Source organism: Xyrauchen texanus, chromosome 2 (genome assembly GCF_025860055.1).
Source record: "Xyrauchen texanus isolate HMW12.3.18 chromosome 2, RBS_HiC_50CHRs, whole genome shotgun sequence".
NCBI classification, from domain to species: Eukaryota; Metazoa; Chordata; class Actinopteri; order Cypriniformes; family Catostomidae; genus Xyrauchen; species Xyrauchen texanus.
Genome location: NC_068277.1, coordinates 33,850,158 through 33,877,926, shown reverse-complemented (window position 1 = coordinate 33,877,926; position 27,769 = coordinate 33,850,158). Strand labels below are relative to the sequence as shown.

Here is a 27,769-nt window from a genome sequence, read left to right as displayed (position 1 = left end):
TGTTTGCCGCAAAAATCTCTCTCTCTCTCACTCTCTCTCTCTCTCTCTCTCTCTCTCTCTCACACACACACACACACAGTGTTTCAAAATCTATGAGCTGCCTAGTGCCTTTTTTGCCCTCACTAGGCAGCTCATAGATTTTGAAACACTGTGTGTGTGTGTGTGTGTGTGTGTGTGTGTGTGTGAGAGAGAGAGAGAGAGAGAGAGAGAGAGAGAGAGAGAGAGATGAGAGATGCGCAATCAGGAAGCGCTTCCGTCATAGAGGTTTGAACACATGAAGAAGCTGCAGTGATCTGTGAAGATGCCGCCGCAGAGAGTGTTCGCGCTTCCCCGTCAGAAGTCCCTGTTTCTACCGGCTGTCCTTAATCCATTCGTGCACGACCTTAAACTAACCAAAGCCGATCAAGTCAAAGTGAGTCCATACTTTTCATTAATGTCATGTATATTCATATTATTCGCTAATTCTTCATTGTATTGACTATGATAATGGCCTACTCGGACAGCACATTGTTTTCTAGACCTGGCAGAAAATACTCAAAACAGACACAAGCAGTGTATCTATCAACCACCAGGGTTGGGGAGTAACAGAATACATGTAACAGGATTATGCCTTTAAAATAAAAAATATAAGTAACTGTATTCCACTACAGTTACAATTTAAATAAATTAGAATACAGTTACATTCAAAAGAGATTACTTTGCATTTTATTATCATTTGTTTCATTTAATATTTAGTCCTTTCAGATGGAAACATTTAAACATATAAATGATGCAATCCAAAGCGCATTTGAACAGCGGTGAAACACTTTCTTATGATGCGTTACATTCAAACGAGCAGACAGAGAAGTAAGTTTGAAGTACGAAAAATGCTATTTCAGTCCATTTTACATGCACATTACCAGACACGATCATATTTTTATTATCAAGAAAATTCACGCTGGATGTGTAAGAGGATCGGTTGATATTAGAGCAAAAATCATATTCTTGATCATTTTTGTATTGTTTTCCTGTTAAAATATCTAAAAATCCTTAAAACAAGATCAGGTTGATTGATCTTGTTTTATAAACAACAATAAGATATTTTGGTTTTTCAAAGAATGTATTTTTAACATGTGTATTTTGTCTTTCTGTGCTGACAGAGTTTTATACTCAGAAGAAGTAATCCAAAGTATATAGAATATGTAACTGACCTTGAGTAATCTAACGGAATACGTTACTTTCAACTGGTTGAACCAGTAGACAGATGGCATTTAAATGAGCTACTTCTGGTGTTTGAATATTTGCAAATAATTGTTAAACTTCATGCTTAGGGATAGTTATAATTTGTGTCTTGCATAATACATTTCCCTCAAACCAATTAAATGAAAGAATACTGTAGTAATAAAGTCCCTATGGAAACATTTCAGGGAGGTTGAATTGCTGCTCCCTTGACTTGAATACACATGCACATATAATTGAGTCATTTGCCTCATGTTAAATTATAGCTTATTATGTGGGTCTGTCTGTTTATCCTGCTCATGTCTCTGTGTGTAGTGTTTTCTTCTGGGAATCATCCTTGTGCCTCTCCGATCCATTTTCTTGATTCTCGTCATCATGGTCATGTGGCCAGTTGCTGCAATGATAACATTCAGACAGCCTCTGAAAGGAGCTGTGGAGCCTGTGACTGGCTGGAGAAGGTACATACAGATCTTTGTGATTTCTCCCATTGCTTCCATTTAAAAAAATGTTGTGGCCAAAATCCAATTCAAGACCATGTTTTTTGGCTTGGGTATTTGGGATACATACACTGTATCTTTGCTAATTACCTTTGCCGTTTCAGGTTCATATATGTAATGATGGTTAATAAGTATACTCTTTGATCAGAAGGAATAAATGATTAAATTACTCACTTTTGTCAACATCAAAACTTCAGTCTTCTCTCATGGCAGGCATGTACACCTCTCTCAGTTATTATTTCCATGGTTACCACTCAAACAGGTGTTACCCCCTCAAAGATTCCCACAGAAATGATATGCTGTGATGGTAATGACGAGAATGTTGGGGACAGTGATACATTGTCCAAAAATATATACAAATTGTACAGATGTAAAATAAATTAATATAGCTCCTACCTTAAACTACTATGAAGACACACGATGAGAATTGTGCATGATTTGATCACTTTTCATGAGTTAATCGAAACAGAGATGGTTAAAAGTCTGGGTTGGGGACAAGGCCAAAGTAGCAAAGTATTGGTATTTAAAATAAATAAATTAGAAAGTCAACATTAGTGCATTTTGTCAAGTTAAAATAACTATTGTTTTTAATTACTAAACATTTTGTTTAATAGTTAAGTGTTTTTAGATGAATTTGTGGTCCAGAGACATAAAAGTGCCTCCAATTGAAGAATCATCCACATGTACACCTACAATACCTAAATTTAAGGACGTGATTAAAATGCACCTTTCCAAATTTTATTGTATTTAACTCTTAAATTAATTTACCAAATACTCTTATATTTAATTTATTACAGACTAAGTAACTTCACACTGAAATTTCATGAGACGCAACTGACTGTCAAACACATATTGAGCTGTACATAAGATACACACAAGAATTTTCTCAGGCCCTTATTGAGTCTAAATAGATGCACAACTTATATAATTTCAGTAGTACACCCAAATGACAATAGTCATATCATACTGTTCATATGCTGTATTTGCTATAGTTTACTTCCACATTGCTTCTTTGTCAAACAGCGAAGTCAAATGTAAATCAGTTCAATCACTGAAACAATTTTTTTGTAGAAATCATGCTTTTTGTAATTTTATATAAATATTAAATAATCATATACATTTATGAAGGAGAAAAAAAAAACAGACACTATTGCATACCTAGGGTCTCTAATGACCCTATACAATTTTGGCTTAAGTCATTTTATTATAATAACAATGATTGCAATAATTTTTGTTTTTGTCACACTATTGATAAGACAATGATTGAGTTAAAAAAAAACTCCAAAAATATTGTTGAGGTACAGGGGGTGGAATGACGTCCTGGGTCACTAAAGACCCTATTAGTTAGTTGGCCAAAAGAGTGAAAAAAATACAAATAAAATCTGACTTGTTTGGCCAACTAACTAAACCAGACCTAGCACTTCACCTTAAACCTTACACTTTGGCCTTACTGATAGAACAACCTTTTAGCATTTTCGTGCTTTGTCTTCATTCATGATTTGAAGCTTTTGCTACAAGATAAATTATAATTGTAATTTACAATGAAATTGGAATTAGAATTTGTAAATTATAGGCATTGTTTTGTTTTCGGCATAAAAGATGTGCATTGGTGATGTGAAATGTGTGGTCATTGCTATTAATGGTTCAGTGGACGGTATCTGGTTTGTCAAAGTTTACTGGTCTGTTGAGAAATCAGACCACTGTAGCCATTTTGACACAAGGGTTCTTACAAAATGGCTTATATTTTTGTTTGCCATTTCTGCTCAGAATGACCACACTGATCAGATAAATTAACTCTTATCGTAGAAGGTAGTTGGAAGGCTGTCGGGGGATGTGGTTATTCTCTTAACTGATAAAACAACATGCTTATCCGACACCTGATGAACACACCAGTGTCAAAGCCGTTAAAGCAAACATTTTGTTTTTGTGTGCTTGTGCACTCATTGTGATTCACCATGTTTTGTGCATTTGTTTATGTGTTTATGAGCAGGTTTATGTGCCAAAGAGTGTTTACATTTCTGGGCCGGATGTATTTCTTCGGGATGGGCTTCAGGGTGGTGGTGAAGGGGAAGCAGGCCAGCAGTGTAGAAGCTCCCATTCTAGCTGTGGCCCCCCACTCTTCTTTCTTTGATGCTATCGTCTGTATTGAAGCTGGTCTGCCCTCTACAGTATCCCGCTCAGAGTCCTTGGAAGCACCAATCTTTGGAAGTAATCAATATGGATATTTACACCAATAGGGGCTTATACAATAAGTAACACAAAAGGAAAATGCAACATCAAATTATATTAAATGTTTTTCTGTAGCTCCTGAATATATTTTACCTACTTCATAATTTTATGTCACTTTGACCCAGTAACACATTTTGAGAACTAAAGTGGATTAGGCTCTGTCAGTAAACATTTAAATGATTATATATCTGCAACAGTTTGGAGTAGACAAAACAATGATGTCATTTGAAAATTGAAACTTTCCTTTTTGCCTTAAAAACTCAAAATGTGTTTCTGGGTCATAGTGACTCAAAATGATGGAGTAGGGAACATACACATTTTATCAGTCAGGTTCATATCTGATCAGTCATTGCAAAACTGTCAGATGGCACAGTCCACATTAAAATACTAATCAGTAGCTGAGGCGGCTTCTCATACATATTCAGCCAATGGCAAAACAGGATGAGAGCAGAGCAGAGTCCTGATTGGTTTCATTGAGTGGCCATTGCTGCTACCGAATGTGGAATTTCCCAGCAAAAAAAATTAAGAATTAAAATTAAAGGAAGCATAACATTGTTAAGCCTTGAAAATTACCCATTATTGTTCACATGTGTTATTAATGATAATATGATGTGATACCAACTAAAGAATCAAGTGCATTTTATGTTCATCAGGGTTTTTGCGCTGTGTGCAGCCAGTGCTTGTTTCACGCAAAGATCCAGATTCTCGTAGAAACACTATCCTTGAGATCACTAGGAGAGCACAATCAGAAGGCCGCTGGCCACAGGTGAGTGCCTCCCTTTACTTTAGGTTATGCTCAGAATTCTAAAGTCTTAATACCTTTGACACCAAAACCTGTTATGCTTAATTTGCCACAAATTAATATTATTAAATGATTCACACCAGGATTTACTATTTTATTTTCATGTGAGTTGTGAGAATTATTTTTTGAAAATTGCTATGATAAAATTGTTAAAAAAGTTTAAAAGTTCTTGCTCTGAAAATGAATTTCACAATGTGTCAACAAAGTGAGTTTCAACTTTTGAAAGCAGGAAATTACTTGAGACCCATACTTCCTCATCCAGAGTTCCTAAATATCCCTCATAAAAAAAACATATAGCAAGTTATGTTGCAACACTGTGGGTGTTTACTTTCTTTTAATGTAAAAACACACATATTGTTAAGTGTGAAGTGTGTGTGTGTGTGTGTGTGTGTGTGTGTGTGTGTGTGTGTGTGTGTGTGTGAGCTTGTATTTATCTCTTTGTGGGGACCAAATGTCACCATAAGGATAGTAAAACTCAAAATGTTTGACCTTGTGGGGACATTTTGTTGGGAAATGAGGAAAACAGCTTATAAATCTTACTAAATTATGTTTTTTGAAAATGTAAAAATGCAGAAAGTGTTCTGTGAGGTTTAGGTTTAGGGGTAGGATTAGGGGATAGAATATAAAGTTTGTACAGTATAAAAACCATTATGTCTATGGAAAGTCCCCATAAAACATGGAAACACAACGTGTGTGTGTGTGTGTGTGACCGTGTGTGAGACCGTGTGACCGTGCGTGACCGTGTGTGTGTGTGTGTGTGTGTGTGTGACCGTGTCTGTGTGTGTGACCGTGCGTGTGTACACCCAGAGTGCTAAATCGGACAAAACCTCCCTTTGGGGACATTTTGGGATATCTTCATTTGAAAAAAAACAGTCCATACATAAATTAAATAAAGTGTAATAATAAAATAAACTTTTTTTTAACTATAATAATGGTTTACTGTGCAGTTTAGTTTAAAGTAATTATATTTAGCTTATATAAAAACAATAGAAGTCTGTGATATGTCCCCATTTAATTCACACCATGATAGCACTCACTGAAAACATTGCAGGTGTTATTTTCTTTTTCAGATGATAATTTTTCCTGAAGGAACATGTACAAACAGGTCATGTCTCATTACCTTTAAACAAGGTAAGTAGGTTTTGTGTTTAATTTTGTTTGTTGTTGTGTGTTTTTAGTATTGTTTTTTTCTAGAAAGGTTAATTGTGATTAAACATTAAAAAAAACATTAAAACAATTAAAAAAAAAAATATTTACAGTAAAATGCAATAAACTGTAGCAAAAGTAAATAATTCAGTAGGTAATTAATGAAGGAATTGAATGAACTGTGTATGAAAATCATGTTGGCTGTTATCAGTCAACTATGCAATGCAAATATAAACAAAAACATGCACACATACGGGAAGAGAAGGGAAAGAAAAACTTTCATGGAATTAGTTGCTGTTTGTTGTGGCTTGCTGGGGTCAGAGAAAGAGTGTTTTGCCTATGAATTGTATTGTTCTCATCAGCAGGACAGTTTGATATTTATGTCTGTGACATGACTTATTGATTCTTTCTACATTCAGGTCATATCATGAGGACAGTGTTTGCTTCATTGATACTCATTGATTTCCCAATTGAGTTAATATAACCATTCAAATTGTTGTGACCTGATATGTAGGGCATGTTGTGAATAGAGTGTCAGACAAGCATTGAGCTTCATTCTGAAGCATATGACTCCAAACAGAAAAAAGATATGTTTTTAGAATTGAGGACAGTCTCTATATGATTTTCAATGTTGCACTGTTGTACTGAGCTGTTTATTTAGGAGGTATGAATCAAGGTGAACAACTAAGGCTGAAAGGAAAAAAAAAAAAAAGAACAAAAGTGATGAATGAAAGGTACTTATGTGCTTGTCTATTTGCCTCCACAGGTGCCTTTGTCCCAGGGGTCCCAGTGCAGCCTGTTCTTATCAGATACCCAAATAAGCTGGTCAGTATTCATCAGAAATTCATCAAAAGTCTCATATTATTGTGTTAATTTCTGTTGACCAACTCAAATGGATGAACTGGAATGGATTTATATTTCTAAAAGCAAGCATTGCGAAAATATGTAAAATAAATTATACTGCAATAAATCCATAATACTGTAACTCTGAGCCAATAGCATAAAGTAGGATACTAAAACATGGGACCACCAGCCAAACTTGTAAACGATATAGTGTATACTCAAAGGCCTTCTCAGCTGAGCTCATTTACAATATGCTGCTTTTTTGCTGTTGCAATTCTTGTATAAATTGCAATATTTATATCATCTCTAAATAGCTTTTGTCTTTTTATTACAAACAGGACACGGTCACATGGACATGGCAAGGCCCAAAGTCGTGAGTAATATGAAAAATAAAAAGCCTTTAAATCATGCATATAATTGACTAAATGTTGTCTGAAGTTTGAGAAAAAAAGTATATAAACATAATAAAAATTTAGAGCCACTGCATGCTGACTCCATGATCATCTCAGAGATGTTTTCTTTGGTTACTGACATTGGAACTAGGAAAAAGGGGGATAAATGTATTAAGTAGATCAAAGAAAGGTAAACAGTCTGCTGTCTGACTAAATTATCATTTTTAAGATATCTATCTTCTCTGCATGTGCAGAAAATATCTGGTTGCTCACTTTCTTAGATAAGCTCAGCTTGCAGACTTGAGTATGTTGTACTGTAACTGTAGTTGCACATTAATGCATATAAAGAGGGCAATACTTCCTGAGAATGTTGGTATCGAACCTCACCACCAGTTACTGTTTTAGGGCCAGACTGCTGCTGCTTACACTCTGTCAGCTCTACACAACAGTGGAAATTGAGGTCTGTGAGAAACATTTGTGCATTTTTTTCGGGCAATGTTCTTTTCTTATAAAACTTTGATTTAGAAGCATTTTAACCCTTATATGCATACCTCGGGTCTTTAGTAACATGCAACCTAATTCCACCCCCTTTTCTCCATCCATCTTTTGGAGTTGTGCCCACACCTCTTTAGTTGTCCTCAATCTCTCTTTTGTAAATGGTGTAACACCAAAAAAAAAAAAATGCCAAAATTGCATAACAAGTTATTTTTTTCAGTGATTGTCTTGATTTACATTTGACATTACTATTTGATGAAGTAAGAATGTGGAAGTAAACTACAGCAAGTACAACATGTGAACAGTACGATATGACTATTGTCATTTGGGTGTAGTACTGAAATTATTTAAGTTGTGCATCTATTTATATTCAATATCTGCCTGCAAAAATATGTTATTATGTGTATCTTAATATGTGTTTGACAGCCAGTTACATCTCAGGAAAGTTCAGTGTGAAAGTAATGAATTCTGTTCTAGATTTGTCCTTATTTGTTGCAATTTATCTTTGATATATTAAAAATTAAACATTCAAATATATTTTAATCTATTATTTTCTAATTGTCTTGAAAATATTTTGAAAATGATTATTAACTATTTGGACATTTTGTAGATCCATTTGTGATGGATATATATGCCGGGCAGGGTTGGGGAGTAACGGAAAACATGTAACAGGATTACGTATTTAAAATACAAAATATAAGTAACTGTATTCCACTACAATTACAATTTAAATCATTGGTAATTAGAATACAGTTACATTCAAAAAGTATTTTGATTACTGAAGAGATTACTTTGCATTTAATTGTCATTTGTTTCATTTAATATTTAGTCCTTTCAGATGGAAAACATTTAAACATATAAATTATGCATTTGTGTGCATTTGAACAGTGGTGAAACACTTTCTTATGATGTTTTCATACAACATTCATACAAGCAAACAGAGAAGTAAGTTTGAAGGAAGTTTGGAGCAGAAGAAATTGAAATAAACCTTGTGTAAATTGTCAGCATGATACTAAGCTAAAATGCTATTTCTAGACATTTTACATGCATATGTTACCAGGCACAATCATATTTTTATTATCAAGAAGATTCACGTTGGATCAGAATTTTGTTTTCTTTCTAGTAATACCTTTGATTATTAGGGCAAAAATCATATTCTTGATAATAATGTTTGTATTGTTTTCCTGTTAAAATATCTAAAAATCCTTAAAACAAGATCAATTTGATTATCATGTTTTAGAAACAACACTACATAAGATATTTAGGTTTTTCAGAGAATATATTTTTAACATGTGTATTTTGTCACTGTACTGGCAGTTTTTATTGTTAAATCAAGTGAAAAATCTACCAGTGCTGAATAAGTAATCCAAAGTATTTAGAATCCGTTACTGACCTTGAGTAATCTAACGGAATCCGTTACAAATTAAATTTTACAGCATGTATTCTGTAATCTGTAGTGGAATACATTTCAAAATGAACCCTCTTAACCCTGGTGCCGGGTCTCTAATGATACCCTTTTAAGGGTTAAAATCTGAGCAGCTTTATGGTGTTTACAAATCACATGCAGCTTCAAACAAGCTCTTTATATATTTTAAATGAGTCCACATTTGATTGTCTCTGTGTTTTAGTTTCTACCCCCTCATATTCCTACCGAGACCGAGAAAAAGAGTCCTACCAAGTTTGCTCAGTCCGTGAGAGCTGTCATGGCAGAGTAAGCACATCATGTTTCTCCTATTCTTTTGTATTTGGTATACCTACACATGGGCATCTACAGTGTAAGCACAATGAAACAATCATGTTGATAGATGATTCACAAGTCAATACAGTGCCAGCCTGAACTGTATGTGTGTTTGGAACTAGGTCGCTGGGCTTGTTGGTCACAGACCACACTTATGAAGATTGTCGTCTCATGATTGCAGCTGGAGAATTGACCCTGCCTATGGAGGCAGGTCTTGTGGAGTTTACCAAGATCAGCAGGAAATTGGAGTATGACTGTTTAATCTAAAAATGCATTACAAATTACTTCATTGACATAATAAATTATATCTATAAAAAAATAAGTCAAAATCATTCCCAATGACAGTTGTTAATTCGTCTCCGTTGCTGTTGTAAATTCAGATTAAAATGGGACAATTTGAGGAAGGAGTTGCAGAGTTTTGCCAACATAGCCTGTTCGTGCAAAGGTGGAAGGATCACAATTGAGGAGTTTGCCAGCTTCCTCAAACTGCCAATCAGCCCAGCTTTGCAGGAGCTCTTCGCTCTGTTTGACAGGGTGAGTGTGTCCATAACTAACCCCTTGAAGTTAGATGCCGAAAAGAATTGAAAAAGTACGAAATACTAGCTTTAAGATATGCACAGTTTTTAGTCCAAATATGTAACATTGTTAGAATTATATATATATATTTAAACAATTTTTCATCACTATTATTATATGTTTTCTGTTCTTTCTGTAGAATGGGGATGGCACTATTGATTTCAGAGAGTATGTCATTGGTGTAACTGTTTTGTGCCGACCAGCTAATAATGAGGATGTAATTCAGACTGCATTTAAGGTAACGATATTAAAGATGCCACTAATGCCATTACAAGAATATAACTGCAATGCCTAGATTCTCAAACAATGACAATGACAATGAAAAGATTAAATAAAGACCAAAAAACATAAAGGTAGTCATGTGTCAGTGGTGATTTGCACCTTATGGAGGTTTTAAACAGATAAAAACACAACAAAAAGAAACCGCATTAATCGAGTCAACAGTAGAGCATAAGGATGGTTGACATTGATGTGATAACATTGATAGTCTTGTGATAATTTGTTCATATATATATATATATATATATATATTAGGGCTGTCGATTTAACGCGTTAATAACATGCGATTAATTTTAACGCATTTAATCGCAATGCCCACGGACCATAATAAGGAAGAGTCCTGAGAAATTCAAGCTTGTAATACCACCTGTTTACTCCAGAGGGCTGTATGTGAAATTTCAGCTGTGTGAGCAACACACAGTTTATTACAGTGAACAAAACATTAACAACTCTTCAGCAGACACACAACACAAACTCGCATTATGTTATAAAGGCCCTATTTGCACTTTTTTGTAAAGACTTAATATTATTTAAATATTCTTTGTACCTCCAACAACTCCAAAGCATTGAAAACCATTGCACTATGTAATGAATATAATGTCTTGGCATTATTGTAAAATATATCTGTAGTATTGTGTACTATGTATACCCCTGGCTTGTTTCTAAAAAAAAGAAAATGTCTGACGCAGGTGTACATTGACGGATCCTTAAACAATCCCTCATAATAAATCTCCAACTCCAATTTTTTTATATTTAAAGATAACTATGTATAATTATTTCATCATTATATATTGAATTATTGTTATATGAGGGGCTTTCTCAGCAAATATTTGTATATGTGATTAATCGTGATTAATTAATCGGGACGCCATGTAATTAATTCGATAAAATTTGTTAATCGATTGACATATAGTTAGTTAGTATATATATACATACATACACATACAAAGGGGTAGATTATCAGTCATGTCTGTGAACTCTTTCTGCAGCTGTTTGACATTGATGAAGACAACTGTATCACACGTGAGGAGTTTAGCAGTTTGCTACGTTCTGCTCTTGGAGTGTGTGATCTAGACGTCCACAGCCTCTTCACAGAGATTGATGCAGATCAATCAGGACATATAACTTATGGTCTGTATGCCTGTGTAACTGCCACAGTGCTAAAAATGTCAGTCTTATTTGCAGTGCTATCATTCATACTCCAGATAATACCACTCATTGATTTGAAGAAGCTGTCTTGACATTTTGCCATATTTATGTTGCCAATTAATCGGCATACTAAGAATCATAATTAATTATTTAATTGTGTTTTTGTTTATTTTTCTTCTTCTAGGCTATGTTTTGGTTGTATAATATGTTATTTATTTTTTTAACTTGTGCCATTTGGTATTATCAACTTTTAATTTAAGCACTCCAGCGCTGGTTTTGGTGTGTATTTTACTTCAGACATTGCAGAGCCTGTTAGTTTGCATAACCAATGTTATTAAAATGGCATAATTTGATTTGAGGTTAAGACTTTTTTGTGTGCATGCACTGAGCTTGGAATAATGTACAGATTTTGCTCATATAAAAAGACATTGGTACTTTTATTCACCAAAGTAGCATTCAACTGATCACAACGTATATTCAGGATATTAATAATACGAAAAATTACAATTTGAAAAAAATTATTCAGAACTTCTTAAACTACAAAGTGTTCTCGTCAAAATATCCTCCATGTGCAGCAATGACAGCTTTGCAGATCCTTGCCATTCTAGCTGTCATTTTGTCTAGATACTCAGCTGACATTTCACCCCACACTTCCTGTAGCACTTGCCATAGATGTGGCTGTCTTGTCGGGCACTTCTCACGCACCGTACAGTCTAGCTGATCCCACAAATGCTCAATGGGGTTAAGATCCATAACACTCTTTTCCAATTGTCTGTTGTGTCTGTGTTTCTTTGCACACTCTAACCTTTTCTTTTTGTTTTTCTGGTTTCAAATGTGGCTTTTTCTTTGCCATTTTTCCCATAAGACCTGCACCCCTGAGTCTTCTCTTCATTGTTTTCACTGTATTTCAAGCAAGGCATACCCTTCATTTCTCAAAACAATGATTGACTGACGAGTATCTAGAGAAAGCTGTTTCTTTTTTTGCTATTTTTGACCTAATATTGACCTTAAAACATGAAAGTCTATGGCACACTGTGGAAACTCAAAAACAAACACAATGTTAAGCTTCATTTAACGATCCAAATATCTTTCAACTGTGTTTTATATAATGACAAGGGATTTTTCTAGTACCAAATTATCAATTTATCATGATTACTCAAGGATAAGGTGTTGGGGTGATAGCTGCTGGAAATGGGGTCTGTCTAGATTTGATCAAAAATGACTTTTTTCAAATAGTGATGGTGCAGTTTTTTACATCAGTATTGTCCTGACTATTCTTTGTGATCAGTTGAATGACACCTTGGTGAATTAAAGTACTAATTTCCTTCTGGAACCGCAAAATTTGTACATTATTTCAAACTTTTGGCTGCCAGTGTAAACTATCAAATCTTTTAGTGAATCCCTCAGAGGATTCAACAGTAATCTGTGGTATTTATTGAGCATCACCTTGAAGCCCAGGGGCTTTGTCTACACCTGAAAGTATCTTAGTTAACACTCTTGATTTCATGCTTGTGCATGTGCTTCTGTTGAGGCAATAAATATGATACATTATCTCTCTCTTTCTCTCTTAGATGAGTTCCGTTCATTTGCTCTCACCCACCCCGAGTATGCCAAACTTTTCACCACCTACATCGAGCTACAGCGATACCAGGCTTTTCAGGGAGAGGAGTCAGACTTTGACGCTGATTTTTCTGAATGCTGTAACGCTTCTCATGATGATCACCAAGAGGACAGTCAGACTTCTGATAAGAAAGATGACTGACACAGCCAAAGAATGTAAAGCAACAAAATATGAAGCAGAAAAAGATACAGCCATAAGCATGATATTCTGTCTTGCCATTTGAAGAGGTACCTTAGGCTTGGGTGGATTTTGTTTTTGTACACAAGCATACGCCCCTTCACACAGTTAAGCAAACTTGGTTTTCCCTGTAACCCTTTTTTTTTTTTTAAACGTTTTCATGTTTTATTTCAAGGCCTTCAGATAAGTGTTTACAAACTGTGTTCACAAAATATGTGCTATGATATTTCTTATTCTGACACAATACATAATCTCATTTAATTATTCTATACCCCTTGATTTATTTTTTTATTTATTTTCTTTCACATAAATCTTGTAGTCCCAAATACATTTTTCATTCATGTCATTATTTGAAGTATGATATCATAAATATAATTTGCATACCTGTAATAGAGAAAGTGATTTTCTGATCTGGTACTTTGAACACAGGGCCCACAATAAGGACAAATGTCAAAACTTAAGGGTGTTTTTTGAATAGTGGATACTATAGTGGATTTTCAGATAAGATGAAAGTGATTTCAAAATAGATTTTATACATATACAGTAGTCTTTATTTCTTTCTATTCTCTGCTCAGGGACTGGGGTGCAGAAATTGTATCAAAGGTTTTGCTTTGCATTTCCATTGAGGGGAGATGTTGCTGAGTTAGCCCCTGCTGCTTGTTCTGACTAATATTCTGTTGCATCCACTGAAAATAGGCCAATTTGTGAGCAAACAGGCAACACAACACACCCACAACAGCATGCACCTGAGGGCTTGGTTCCAAATTATCCCACTGCAGTTGTATTTATTTAGCAATGCAGCTTGCAATTATGATTTTTGTTAACACAGCAAAGTTAGCTTATTTTGCAATAAAAAAATCCTTTGAATTTTAACTAGTATTTGTTGTGCCTTTTATGTTTGAGTGCATGAACACTTGTTAAAAGAGTTTTTACACTCTTGAGAACTATCAGAATATATAATGGGAAAACTGCTGAAGCTGCTTTCCTGCAGACAAATACTCTCATACTTAAAGATTCCACTAGGTGGCAGCAGATCCCAGTATGTCAAAATAGGCTGGTGGCTGTCGAGCCTGCATAAGCAGCTCACTCATTTCTAGAAATGTGTCGGAATGTCAATCCGTAGTAGCAGTGCAGGTACATTTGCAATAGTGGACATCTCATTACTTTATAAAGGAAATTGCTGTGTGGGCATGACTTTCGGTATGCATGTTAAAAAACATTTAAAATTAGAAGCAAGACTCCCTTTGTAACTTCCCTAGGGCCACAAAAGTGCACAGAAATAATAATCAGTGTTTTTGTATTGTTGTCCTTTAAAAATATGTAAACATCCATAAAACATGAGAAATTAAGAGAAGGTTATGCTATAAAACTAGAAAAATAAAATGGTCAATTGGGTGAGAAAATATGTGTTTTCTCTTTAATTAATCAAATAAAAATTTTCTGGCCCTATTATTGGAAAGATGGATGAATAAGTGAAGGAATAGTTCACCCAATAATGTAAATTCTCTCATCATTTACTCACCCTCATGCCATCCCAGATGTGTATGACTTTCTTCTTCTAAATGCAAACGAAGTTTGAGAAACATGAATATTTAAGGGGCTTTCACACTTGGTTCGATTGCCTGTTCCGAACCAGAGTTCGATTGCTACCCCCTCCCCCCTGCCCCCGATGGACTGTGTTCACATTATATATTTGTATCCGAACCGCGGTACGCTTGCGTCATCAAGCTGCAGCTGGTGCGTAATCGTGTTGCTTGATAACCGCAAAATGAAAAGGCATCAAAATTCAATGAATAGACTTGCTCGGTTCACATTTGTTCTTCTTTTTTTTAACCTTTGGTTTTGTTTTCAACATCAAGATACAGAAACACGCTTGCGTCTGTCTGCCGCAAAAATACTGAAATCGTTCAAAAGACAGCGGGCTGTCCGCCGAAGACAATTTTTGCGAAGGCAAGCAGAAATCATCTCTCTGCTTGCAGTGCGTGTGCGTGTGCGTCAATCCCGCTTTTCGTCAAGGTAAGTGTATACACACACGCACGCACGCACGAAAGTAAACCCTTTCCGCTCATTTTGAAAGTGACGCGTGTGAGACTGACGACCACATTATACGTCATTAATAGCGGTTCACTTCCGCGGTTTGGTTCGACTGCGTTCATATAAGCAGCGAACCGTACTGGAGTTCACATGAACCGTACCCCAGACCAACTTTTTAAGCGGACCCGAGTACGGTTCGCGGGTGCGCACCCGAGTTCGGAAGACAGCGTTCACATCATCCAAACGAACCTAACTCTGACGTCATTCGAACCGGGGTGCGCACCAAAAGTGCTAGTGTGAAAGCCCCCTAAGTCATTTTTACTATAAAGCTCCACTTTCACTTTCATCTTCTTTTCAGTAGTTTGCAAATTAATGTAATCCTGCATTTGAAGATAGTGTAAACGTGTTTGTCTCGCTGTCCTGGGCGAAGGGCTCGAGGCTCAAGACTTGACCCAAGATCAAATACCCCACAAAAAGAAGCCAGGAAACAGTGAACAGCTGGCTACAGAGCCTTGTACGAAGTGGAGTTTACTATGCCTCTTATTCCCTCCAAAAGAAACGAGCATGAAACAACGAAATAGGGAGGGGAGGGGGCACTTGCTAAGACCTGTGTGAGATGGGCAGAGGTGTCAAAGTTGATAGAATGAGCAGAGCCGCTAGCAGAGGTAGCCTCACATACGGTACTGACATAAGGTTTGCATGGCGAATTGGATGGGTAAGCCCAGCCTGCATTTGAATGGGGGTCCTTCCACGTTAGAACGAAAGAGACCTATTGCGATTCGAACAGGAGAGCCCACAGCCTAGGCATGGTGACTCTTGCTGCATTTGAATGGGAGAGCTCCTTACTCCAATTCGAACAGGTGATCCCGTGCTGCTTTCGAACAGAACAGCCCTCGAGGCTATTGAAACGGGAGAGCCCATGGCCCAGACGTGTTGACTTGTTGCATTCGAATGGGGGAACCCTTACTGCGATTTGAATGGGACAGACCATGCTGCATTTGAATAGGAGAACCGTACTGGGTTTGCTCATGGTGTCTCTCACTGCCTTCGAATGGGAGAGATCTTACTATGATACGAATGGGAGAGCCCCTGCTTTTGTGTGAAAAGTTTACGTTGCATGTAAACAAGAACTCACTCTGTGATACACTGGTTGATTCGACGAGCACAGTATTCGACGTGGGGGTGTATAGTAGGCTATGTTAGAATTAATTGATAGATGCAGAAGCAGGCTTGTGGAGAACTGTTATGGGAAGACTCAAAACAGCCAGATGTCGTTGATAATTAGATGGGTAATAGTTTGTTGACACAACATGGGTTACAGAGCTATGGATGATCGGACGCATAGCGATCACAGTTGCGGCACCTGGACAGCACATTTGTGCTGCTTAGGTATGTATTGAGCCAATGGCAGGGGCACCGGGGTTGCGGTGTCACGAAGATTGACTGGTAATAAATTCAACAGGAAATATAAATGTTGAAAGTATGAAGCAAAATGAGAAGACGAATCATCTGGCATTTATTTCAACACATTTCTTTAAACTTGGGTGGAGTGCAAGATTACGATATATTGTTGAACACTTTTAAAGTCATGCTGAAATTAGGTTCTATGGTCGAGCTTGTTGAGAGTTTGTAATCCAATGAAGTAGAAGAGAAGACTTGTCTGTAAAATTAAAATGATGGATTGATTTTACCTGTGTGAATGCTTGTCCTGGGTGGGAGGAGATAAAGTCATGTTATAGTCTAGAGATGAGTAACATTTTTTAGAAGCCCTTGCTTCATGGTTATCAGGGCTGCACGGTGAGAATGAGAAGGGATTCGGGACCATGTTCGCTTGCGGAGGCAGCCTCACGGAAGGAACGGTTCCGGAGTAGGGGATATTAGAATGATAGAAAGGAGGGGGATAAAATGAAGAGGGGAATAATCTGGAGCGGTGTTCTCATGTGGGAATCCACTCCAGTGGCCATGGATAGATTGTCCTGGGCGGGAGGAGAGAAAGTCATGTTATGGTCCAGAGATGAGTAGAAGATTGTAAAAGTGCTTGCTTCATGGTTATCAGGGCTGCACGGTGAGGTGAGAATGAGAAAGGATTCGGGACCGTATTCTCTTGCAGAGGCAGCCTCACGCAAGGAACAGTTCCGGAGTAGGGGATATTAGAATGATAGAAAGGAGGGGGATAAAATGAAGAGGGGAATAATCTGGAGCGGTGTTCTCATGCGGGAATCCACTCCAGTGGCCATGGATAGTTTGTCCTGGGCGGGAGGAGAGAAAGTCATGTTATGGTCTAGAGATGAGTAGAAGATTGTGAAAGCGCTTGCTTCATGGTCATCGGGGCTGTGCGGCAAGGCAAGCTCGAATGCTGCGAGGAGGCGAGACACATTTGAGGAATGATTTGTGAACGAGTTGTGACACGGTGCGACCCGCCTCTAGCAGAGCAGAATTCAGCTTGTGTCTGTTCAACAGAAGCTGTATATAGCTGTAGTGAGCTGCGGCATGATCAGAGCATATGCTGCTGCAGTGGCAAGCTTGCGCTAATATGTCTGCGCTGATTTTGAAAGATGTTTGTAGCAGTTGTTGCAGAATTGCCCCTGTGTTCCAAATAGATTAAATCACACTCCGAAAGACACGTTGAAGGGAGAACAATCGTAATAGTTGTGTTGGAAGATGACTTCAAATGGAATCAATGAATGGAACATGCCCTAAACGAGCTGTGTGGTGAGGTGTTCAGGCTGATGGGAATCACCTGTGTGGGAGTATTGGGTTGAAACACTGGGGAGCATTGGAAAGATGATTGAGTAAAATCTATTGTTCTTTTGTTTCCCTCGCATTTGATTAAAGCTGTAATGGAGCTCAATTGGCATGAAGCCGGAGCCACGCTCATTCACGTAAGCCTGCTCATAACAGAACGCTCCGGGTGGAACGTTTAGTTAAGAGAACATGTAAACAGTCATAGAGAGCTGTTTGACATGTATACAGTGCCAAAGCAGCCAGTTTGTGGAAGCAGCTTTACACTATTATCTGCTTCGGTGAATGGAAATAATAATAAAAAAAAGCATAGCACTTAAAGTGGTAGCGGTCAAATGCTGCAAAACACAAATGAGCTGCGACTGCATTTGTTGAATAACAAGATTATTTAGATGGAATAGCTGTTCTGGTGACGGTGAATGCTTAGCAGCGAAGTGGGTAAATGGGTGGGGCCAAATTCCAGAAGGCTCGAAACTATGTAGAGATAAGTAGCTGTTTATATACCCTTGCACTGTCAGTGTGATTGGTCGGATTAAATTAACTTGCTCCTCCCAAACTTTGTTAAAGATATTCCATTTGTTTTTGATGATCCTTATTTTTCGTGCATATCGCCACCACCTGGGTAGGGAGGAGAATTTATATTAGAAAGGACGTAAATATTAATCTGTTTCTTACATACACTTATCACTACTGAAGACAGATTTAAAGGGATAGTTCACCCCAAAATGAAATTTATCTTGTCATTTTCTCACCCTCATACCATCCCAGATGTATATGACTTTTTTGAAGAAAAATAGCAAAATATCTCAGCTGAGCCGGTCCTTATAATGGATGTACATGGTAACATAATTTTTGATGCACCAAAATGCACAGACAATCAACATTAACGTAAACTATATGACTCCAGTGGTTAAATGAATGTCTTATAAAGCGATACAAACGTTTTTGTTGCAAAAAAAGATCAATATTTAAGTAATTTTAACTATAAATAATTGTGTCTGGTAAGCAGCAGTATGTGTGTTTGAGAGAGGGCTGAGGTGACAAGGTCTTTCCAGCGATGGCATTGCAAAGTTCCATTCAATGCAGCAGACACTCTCTACCTGTGTTGGCATTGCCTACATGTGCACCAGCTCATCTCCTGTGCTCTCTCTCTCTGAGGTTTGTTCCTGGTCAGAATGCTCTGGTTCAAATAAATATGGCTGTCCAAAATGTTTTATCTCCTCTTATCTTAAATCAAAATCTTCTGGCATCTTTGCTTAAATTTGCTTCAATTTGTTTATGGTGTTCAGACAGACAGCATACACAGTAGTAAACAGCACTGCTCTTCCTTGTGTGACGCGCATGCTTCACTACTTGTTTGAACATGCCAACGCCAATATGCTCGTGAATGTGCATACTGCTGCTTAAAGGAAGTAATTATTTATAGTTCAAAAGTACTTTAATATTGATCTTTTTCATCAAGAGTGATCATATCGCTTTATAATACATTCATTTAACCACTGGAGTCATATGGATGACGTTAATGTTGATTGTCTGTGCTTTTTGGAGCATCAAAAATCGTGTTACCATCCACATCATTATAAGGACCTACTTAGCTGATATATGTATTCTTCAAATGTGTTCTGCTGAAGAAAGGAATCATATACATCATATACAGCTGGGATTGCATAATTTTTGGCTGAACTGTCCCTTTAACCACTGGAGTCTAGATTACATATATGCTGCCTTTATATGCTTTTTGGCCCTTCAAAGTCATGGCTACCATTCACTTGCATTGAAAGGACCTACAGAGTTGAAATATTCTTCTAAAAATCTTTGTTTGTGTTCAGCAGAAGAAAGAAAGTCATGCACATTTGGAAGGCATGAGGATAAGTAAATGATGAGAGTGAATGATGATGAATTTTTAATTCTTGGGGAACTATCCCTTTAATGCATCCTGATACCCAGCAACACTCCTGTCAGCTTGAGACAAAGTTAAACTGCTTTTCCATTAATGGCAATAGGTTAAATACCTGTCTTTCAAAAATATTATAAAGGAGAATTGTAAATGAGAAACATTAAACACTAATGAGAAACAAGTTTATCATTAAGCAGCTTGTATAATGCGCCTTTTATTGTGCTGAGCTGCACTGTATCAAAAACAAGTTAGACATCCTGTGCAGCACTAAAGAAAGATAGTTTGTAATGAGTGACTTGCAGAGTACTTTTGTCAATAAAATATAATTAGAGGGCAGGTCAGGGACGATGATAATGATGATGTCTTATGAGAGGCTAATGTTCTCTCCCTCGTCAGATACAGCAGGATGAAGAATGGGATTGCACTCAATTCATTAAAGTCCTGCTGTTCCACACGCTGTGATAACCAACTGTAATTTCCACCGTTAATTTGTTTTAACCTTTTTAAACGTGAGGGGGCATTTCATTTTAATCACAATTGATGAGATTGCATGGAATCAATTAAGTCACATTGTTGTTTCATTCCCTCCCTTCCTTTATCTCTTTGTCGCTGACTCCCTTTCTTTCACAGTACTTTCTCCCTTTTTTCACTCACAATATTGCTTCATTCATTTGATTTCAGCCTGAGGTGAGTCTGCCTAGTCAAATTGTGGACATTCAGCCCAAGTAATCGGGTTTTATTTGCACAATACCAAACAAGCATTAGCTGGTAGGGCTTTTTGCTGGGCTGTCTGTACTCGAAAAAATGAGGGGGCTGATCAGGGCCTTGCCTGAAAAGGTCAGTGCTGACAAGTTGCACAGCTAATTGACGGCTTGCAAAATAGCTGCAAATAACAGACTCTTCACTCCCCATGCAAGCATAGACAATGTATGAAGTAAATACTTTTGAATTAGGAGATATCTACAAACATATTACATTCTCTCTATTCTCACTTTTATATGTTATGTTTAATTTGCATTGTCAAAATGTCAGAACATGGCTTTTTTGTCTCTCTGTGTGTTTTTCATTTCCTTTGCTAGCAGGGCAATCTTGGACACAGAGAAGGGGGTCCAGATCTTGGCGAGAAGCATCTTAAAGTCATCTCAGAGAGAGTACATAAACCATGCATTATCCATCCTCAAACCACTGGATAAATCTATGCTGATTTACTAAACTAAACCTCTCAAAGAGGTCAAGCAAAACACAACCTTACATTTCATTCATATCATCACCACAGCTACTTCTTCAATTATTATTTTCTGGTTATATATTATATTATTTTATAAATTATTGTATCATAAGTAGTCCATAATATACAATTGTTAAGGCCTAAATATTGTAAAGTGTCTCCTGATTGTAGTTAACACGTTGACTTTTTCATCCATTATCCATGCCGGTGCTCATGCATCTATTCATCAGAAGAAAGAAATCAAGGTTCCCACAGAAAATCACATTATATTTCTCAGTCCTATGAAAATGCACCACTGTGTGCTCTCTCTGTTATTTTTTTTTTGAGGGAAAGAGGGTACCTGTGAATATTGTATTGATGCAGGTGGGGGGCTTTGTTTGTGTTCAGCAAAAAGAAGAAAGTCATACATGTGGGTCGGCATGAGGTTGAGTAAATGTTGAAAGTATTTTCATTTTTGGGTGAACTATCCCTTTAACCTTAGGAAAATACAGTACTATGAATTGAGTCTGTACAAACAGTTTGCAATTTCTAAAAGTTAAGATTTGAGTCCACATGTTCTACAGCTTTTAGACAAATGCTAACATTACTTTGAGCTCAGGAATCACATTATTGATGATACAGAACGCTCAACAAATGTAATTCCAGTTCAGTTTCTCATGATGAGGAAATTTGATATAACGAACTACAGATGTAAAAATATACAATAGTTCTGTGGTTCAGTGAAGAAGTTATTGCTGTCCAGTCTTTGTTTTTGTTAACATTTCATAAACAAAAAATAAAAATAAATTGCATTATAACACCTTTATAGTGTTCCTTCTTTACTCCGAATGCAAACATTTTCTTATTGTGACAGAAAAACAAAAACAGGAGTCTTCAAGCACTGTCACGCTGCTTCTGTTGGATTTTGTAACAAATGCAATTCTGTCTTTTATAACTGACATGCCGGTTGTGATGCACAGCTCAATTAATATTGATATTTAATATTGTCTAGTTAAACAAAAAGCTGTATGCTGCCAAGTTTTGCAGACAAGAAAACCTTTATAATGGTGGCTGCACTGTCCCTGCACTACACTATCCTATACTTTCCTTTAAACTTTAAAGACATAAAAGTTTTCCTATTGAAAAATCGACTAATATTCCTATCTTAATCAATACGTTGAAAAGTAGGTTTTTCTATTTGATGATCATCTCTTAGTAAATGTGCATATGTTTAATGGTCAATGTACACAATATCAAACATTTGCAGAGTAGGAGTATTGATCTATGATCACATTCAAACTACATGTAATACTTTGATTAGAAAATTAAAGGGCACAAACAAATCCTAGGTTATCACACTTGTGCTGATTGACACACATGACCCTATATTTGAGATATTGATCTGTCAGGGAACTGGAAATTTAAGAATACTAATGTCTTGACATTAGTAGTTTAAGTCAGTTTAAATCTAGACTAAAGACTCATCTATTTATCCAGGCATACACCTAATTTTCCATCAACTTGTTGCATTTGTTAGGTCTGCTAGAACTGGAAAAAACTTATCATATTCTATAATTCTGTTTCAAAGTGAATGGCATCTAAGCTAATATTATTCTATTTGTTCCCTGTCTTAACCTCGGGATACATATCCTGAGGTTACCAGAGCCTGCCATATCCAGCTCCAGTCCTGCCTGATGTCTGACTACCACTACTACGTGTTGCTGAGTGATGACAACTAACTGCAGCCAGTGCCCGCCAGATATCACTTCAGTTTACTATGATAGACTTCACAGAGGATGAATTGAGGCCAGCACCAACCATCAGCAATGGGAAACTTCACTGGACACTGCCTGAAACTTGGACTTAAGATGGACTACACTGGAAATGAATCTGCCACAAGTTTACAGTCGAACTGCAGTGCACTTCACTGACCTCTGCCTGCATCACCTTGGTCTAAAGACTACACTCTTAAAATGGAATACATCGATAATAGATTTATTACCAACTTAAGCCTTCATCAGCCAAATATCAAAGGAAAATACATCTATGTGAACTTCTGCATTTAATCAAGGATGGACTTCTAAGACTTTAGTCATTAATCTTAAAGTTCATACAGAATCTTTTTGTTTACAAATTAGCTTACTGTACTTAGTTTACTTATTTTAAACCATGACTTGTACATAAATAACAAATATTGGCATTATATTTATGCTGTTTAGCCAGAGGGGAACTGGCCCCCGTAGTGAGCCTGGTTTCCCTGAGAATATTTTTCTCTATAAATCCAACATTTTATGGAGCTTTGTGTTTCTTATCACAGTCGCCTTTAGCGTGCTCACTGGGGGTCTAAATACAAATATTATTTATTTATTTATTTTATTATTTATTTTATTGCACAATTTACAATCATGTTTTGTTTTTTTTAATGACTCAAAGACATTACTATATTACAGCTTCTTTTTCTGTTTAAGCATAATTTTCTGTAATTTTCTGCTTTGAAATGATGCACAATAAAAATGTTTCAACTTGACTTGACTTGAAGGTCTATGGTCCAGAATTTTTTTTTTTTTAAATCCTGCAGAGCCCTGACAATGTCAGTCCTAAATGCATAAAGAAACATTAGAAACTTGAAGCTTGTTTTGTTTTCACTACAAATAGTCTTAAATTTAACTACAGTATACTGGGGTTATATAGGGTTATGAATCCGACCCAGCTTATCTATCAAATAAAGTGTGGGTCATTTGGTCTCTGCTTGATGAAGATACAGTGTAGGGCTACATTCAAAAGTGTTTTATAAGAAGAAAGGAAATAATACTCTAAGACATTCATTTGATGGGCCAAAACACATTTTAAAGGGCAAGCTAGCTTTATGATCTTTAGATCCTGAAATGAATTATAGCTGAACCATACTAAATCTATAATATGTAATGATTGGATATAAATAATAGATAGCAATGGTAGTAATTCTGTAATTCTCATTCTGAGATAGATTTCACGGTTTAAGTGAGACTCCTCATGTCAAAGGTCAAAGGTTATCTAATGGCATTATGGTAAATCCCAGGCAGGGCAAATATACTCCTTCAGCAGGATGGTAGTGGATCACATAGTCACAATCCATCATATATGGTTATATGTAGAATAACCTTTATTTATCATGTGCAATAACAGATATCGGAGTGGTGGTGGCGTAGAGGCTAAAGCACAGGGCTGTTAATCAGAAGGTTGCTGGTTCGAACCCCAAGGCCACCACCATTGTTCCCTTGAGCAAGACACTTAACTCCAGGTTGCTGTAATAATTGCACTGTAAGATAAAAGTGTCTGCCAAATGCATAAATGTAAATGCAATAAACTGAACTTTATGAAACACTATTGAAAGTCTGTTTCCTGATTGGCTTGTTGCAAGATACCAAAGAGTTATGGTATAGTAACTAGCTCTACCTGTCAAATGGAAACACTTGCAATATTAATTCAGAATATTTAAAAATCCTTTGTTTTACAAGGAAAGAGATGGCAACTTGTTTACTCTAAAGGTGCCCTTTAGCACCACCCTTTCTCATATAAAATCATCATGAAATAGAGATTCCAGCTCCTTTGGAGGAACAATGTGTGTTGACAAAAAAATAAATCAGCATCTAAAACCTTATTCCTTACTTTTGTTATTTAGTCTGGACCAGAATATGTACAAAACTGCAAAAACAGGCCTGTGAAGGTTTCATAAAATAAATGCTGGATAGCTTTAAGGGGACATTCATTGACTTTAATGGGATGAACTGATCGCCCATATTTAATAGAAATCGTGGCCTATGGCTAAAGTGGGAGTGGAATTAGATTACATGTGGAACACTATGCTTTTACTGCTTCTTAGTAAACAACTAATTTAATATGTGAAGAATAAGAGAAGAAACAGGCAAATCAAAGGAAAGGGATGGGTGGGGGTAAAAACAAACTTTTTCAAAAACAAGTGGTAGGAGACAGATTAAACATAGTTGTATAATTCATGGTTTCTAATTGTAACTTAGCCTCTTAGAAATATTTAACGTGTTTTTTGTAATTGAGAGTTGACCTTCTTTAATGACGATTAATTTCAAGCATAGCATTTAATCGCAGTGCATGTTAATCGAACTCATGTAGTAGGTTACGACCTGGTTACAATTGTCCAGTTGCTATTGGGTTATTTACAGTAGAAAACTTTGATGAGATTCATTATTAGAGAAAAAATAATGAATGAGTCCGGTGGCGCACCATGTATTTGTGGAAGAAGAAGAAGAGTGTCACGTTCAAGGGGGCGGAGGGCAAAAAAAAAAAAAAAAAAAAAAACAGATTAACAAGAAGGGGTGGATGACAATCATATAGAAAATATCACGTGGAGGAACTGGATGTCGCTTTTAAAAGTTCACGATTTAGTCACTAGCTACAAGGGAGGGTAGAGTAAAACATCCACGAGAAGCTCCAGCTTCCCATTTTCTGAATCAAGCAGGAGGGACGGATCATGGAGGAACCCCCTCAGGATGACAAGTACAGAGTGAACTTTAATATGAAATACATTAATTTCGAATTGAAAAGCGACGCAGCTTCACTTTATACATATATTCCATGAATTGTGACGCTTCCAAGAGTAAATTGCCACTTGTAAAGTTTTCTTTTCCTCGTTAACCGTGACCGAATGATCTCGCGCATTCATTGCAGGCTGTTTTGCTCTTTATTAACTGTGACAGGCGAAAGTACTCACTGAGTGAGTATGATGACGCTTTATTGGCCATTCATTCTGAACGCGTTCTTGAAAAAAGTTTGACGCAGCGCAACGAAAATAACAGAACGCAACGCAGGTGAGATCGCTTTCAGAACGTGTTTGGTGTGAGCTGTCTTTACTTCGCTCATTTTGCTAAGTTTAGCGACACAGCATCACTTCATACAGATAGTCAACGAATTATTGTGGCTTGCAAAGTTTTCTCCTCGTTTACCGTGACAGAATGGTCACACGTATTCACTGTAAACTTTTTTTTTTTTTTTTTTTACTAAAGTGACAGACAAAACTACTTAAGAGGGTGCGTGCAGATGCTTGACTGTCGTATCATAGCAGAAAACTTCTAATTTTCTCTCTTTCACAGCTGATGAAACCTTGGCAGAAATTTCCACCTCACCTGGATAGCAATTGTAGTGTTCCTATTCATCATTGTCGTCTTCGTCCGTGCGAACGGCGCGCGCCTCACTTTCTCCGCATCATTGGGGCCTCGAGAGCGCCAGGGCGCGAAGATGAACATCCAAGTCCTGCCCGAGCACAAACTGTCCGCGGTGGCCCCGTTAAACCCGTTTAACGGGGAGAAGAAGGAAGTGGAGCTGATTCTGGTGAAGGAGCTGAACGGTGTGCAGTACACGAACTCCTCTGTCGTGGCCTCTCCGAGCTCCACTGAGGATGGGGAAAGGGAGACATGGGGCAAGAAACTGGACTTTCTGCTCTCTGTCATTGGCTTTGCGGTGGACCTGGCCAATGTGTGGAGGTTCCCCTACCTGTGTTACAAAAACGGAGGAGGTAAGATTTTTTTTTATTTTCAGGGTCACTCTTTACATTACTGTGTTACCGTGTATGTTTGGTTCACTTTACAATAAGGTTCAATTCGTTGGGGTTAGTTAATGCATTATGTATTATGAATTAACAATGTATATATTTTTATAGCATTTATTAGTCTTTGTAAATGTTAGTTAATAAAAATACAATTGTTCATTGTTAGTTCAATGTTGTTTGCTAATTTTATTAAATGGAACTGTATAGTGTTTCCATGTGGATTTACATAAGTGGCTACTAATACTAATTAGCAACATTGTACTTAATGCAATGTGTTTACCTGTTATATTCTGGCACATCTCATAAACACGTTGTGTTTCTTGTTGTTATTGAAAGTCATTTTATTTATTATATGGTTATATACATTAATGATGTTTAACAGACACTGTAATATTAAGTGTTACTATTATGTAGCCTGTTCAGTCATCAGTTACTGTTCTGATGAGTAAGTGTCAAGTGGGTCTTATAATAAAAGCTTTTTTTTTTTGTTGAAAAAATGCACTAGGTCACAAAAGTGTTAAAGGTATGTTCCGGGTTCAATGCAAGTTAAGCTCAATCCACAGGATTTGTGGCATAATATTAATTAATACAAAAATGAATGTTGACTCATCAATCCCCCTTTCCTTAAAAAAAAAGCACATATCTGAGTTACAGTGAGGCATTTGCAATGGAAGTGAATGGGGCCAATCCATAAATGTTAAAATACTCACTGTTTCAAAAGTATAGCCACAAGACAAACAATATGTGTGTTAACATGATTTTAGTATGATTAAATCACTTACTAACCAATTTTACAACTTCGTTGCCATGACGATGTAATGTCAACAAATCCTAAAATTACTCTTAAGTATTATGATTTAAACAACTTTATAGCTCAAATAATGCATGGGTTTTAACAGAATAATGAATGTAAGTGTTTTTATAAAATTATAAGCTTCAGATTTCTGCATTTAAACCATCCAAAATTGGCCCATTCACTTCCATTGTAAGTGCCTCACTGTAACCTCGATTTTTGCTTTTTTTTTTTAAAGGAGGGACGAGTCAAAATATTTGTTGTGGCAATCAACATTATGGCACAAATGCTGTCGATTTAGCTGAACTTGTATTGAACATGGAATATTCCTTCAAGAAAGACAACAGTAAATTAATAGGAATGACTCATCATTC

At 36.7% G+C, this 27,769-nt stretch overlaps 2 protein-coding genes across 3 annotated transcripts in view; both read left to right on the top strand.

Annotated features, from left to right (window-relative positions):
- Nucleotides 1–190: 190 nt before the first annotated feature.
- On the top strand, nucleotides 191–14,021 carry lpcat2 (lysophosphatidylcholine acyltransferase 2). Its single transcript, XM_052147024.1, has 14 exons — nucleotides 191–412; nucleotides 1,534–1,676; nucleotides 3,706–3,923; nucleotides 4,598–4,710; nucleotides 5,817–5,877; nucleotides 6,659–6,717; nucleotides 7,074–7,108; nucleotides 7,533–7,587; nucleotides 9,251–9,333; nucleotides 9,483–9,608; nucleotides 9,741–9,894; nucleotides 10,076–10,174; nucleotides 11,205–11,346; nucleotides 12,936–14,021. Exons 1-14 carry the CDS (start codon nucleotides 302–304, stop codon nucleotides 13,124–13,126), a joined length of 1,590 nt encoding a protein of 529 aa, XP_052002984.1. The 5' UTR covers nucleotides 191–301; the 3' UTR covers nucleotides 13,127–14,021.
- Nucleotides 14,022–25,412: 11,391 nt separating this feature from the next.
- Nucleotides 25,413–27,769, top strand: part of LOC127657961 (sodium-dependent noradrenaline transporter-like) — a 45,846-nt gene continuing 43,489 nt past the window's right edge. The window contains exons 1-2 of one of the 2 annotated variants that reach the window (XM_052147005.1): nucleotides 25,413–25,554; nucleotides 26,148–26,569. In XM_052147005.1, coding sequence (XP_052002965.1) covers nucleotides 26,293–26,569 — 277 coding nt within the window. In that variant the 5' untranslated portion in view covers nucleotides 25,413–25,554; nucleotides 26,148–26,292. Of the gene's footprint in view, nucleotides 25,555–25,580; nucleotides 25,866–26,147; nucleotides 26,570–27,769 lie in introns of those variants that run through there. The other variant, XM_052147013.1, reaches the window with a different exon arrangement.

Excerpts from the sequence above, each read along its gene's own strand:
- lpcat2 (XM_052147024.1), top strand. The coding sequence starts at position 302 with ATGCCGCCGCAGAGAGTGTTCGCGCTTCCCCGTCAGAAGTCCCTGTTT. Across the intron at positions 1,677-3,705 it reads CCTGTGACTGGCTGGAGAAG|GTTTATGTGCCAAAGAGTGT; the intron begins GTACATACAGAT and ends GTTTATGAGCAG. Across the intron at positions 3,924-4,597 it reads GGAAGCACCAATCTTTGGAA|GGTTTTTGCGCTGTGTGCAG; the intron begins GTAATCAATATG and ends TATGTTCATCAG.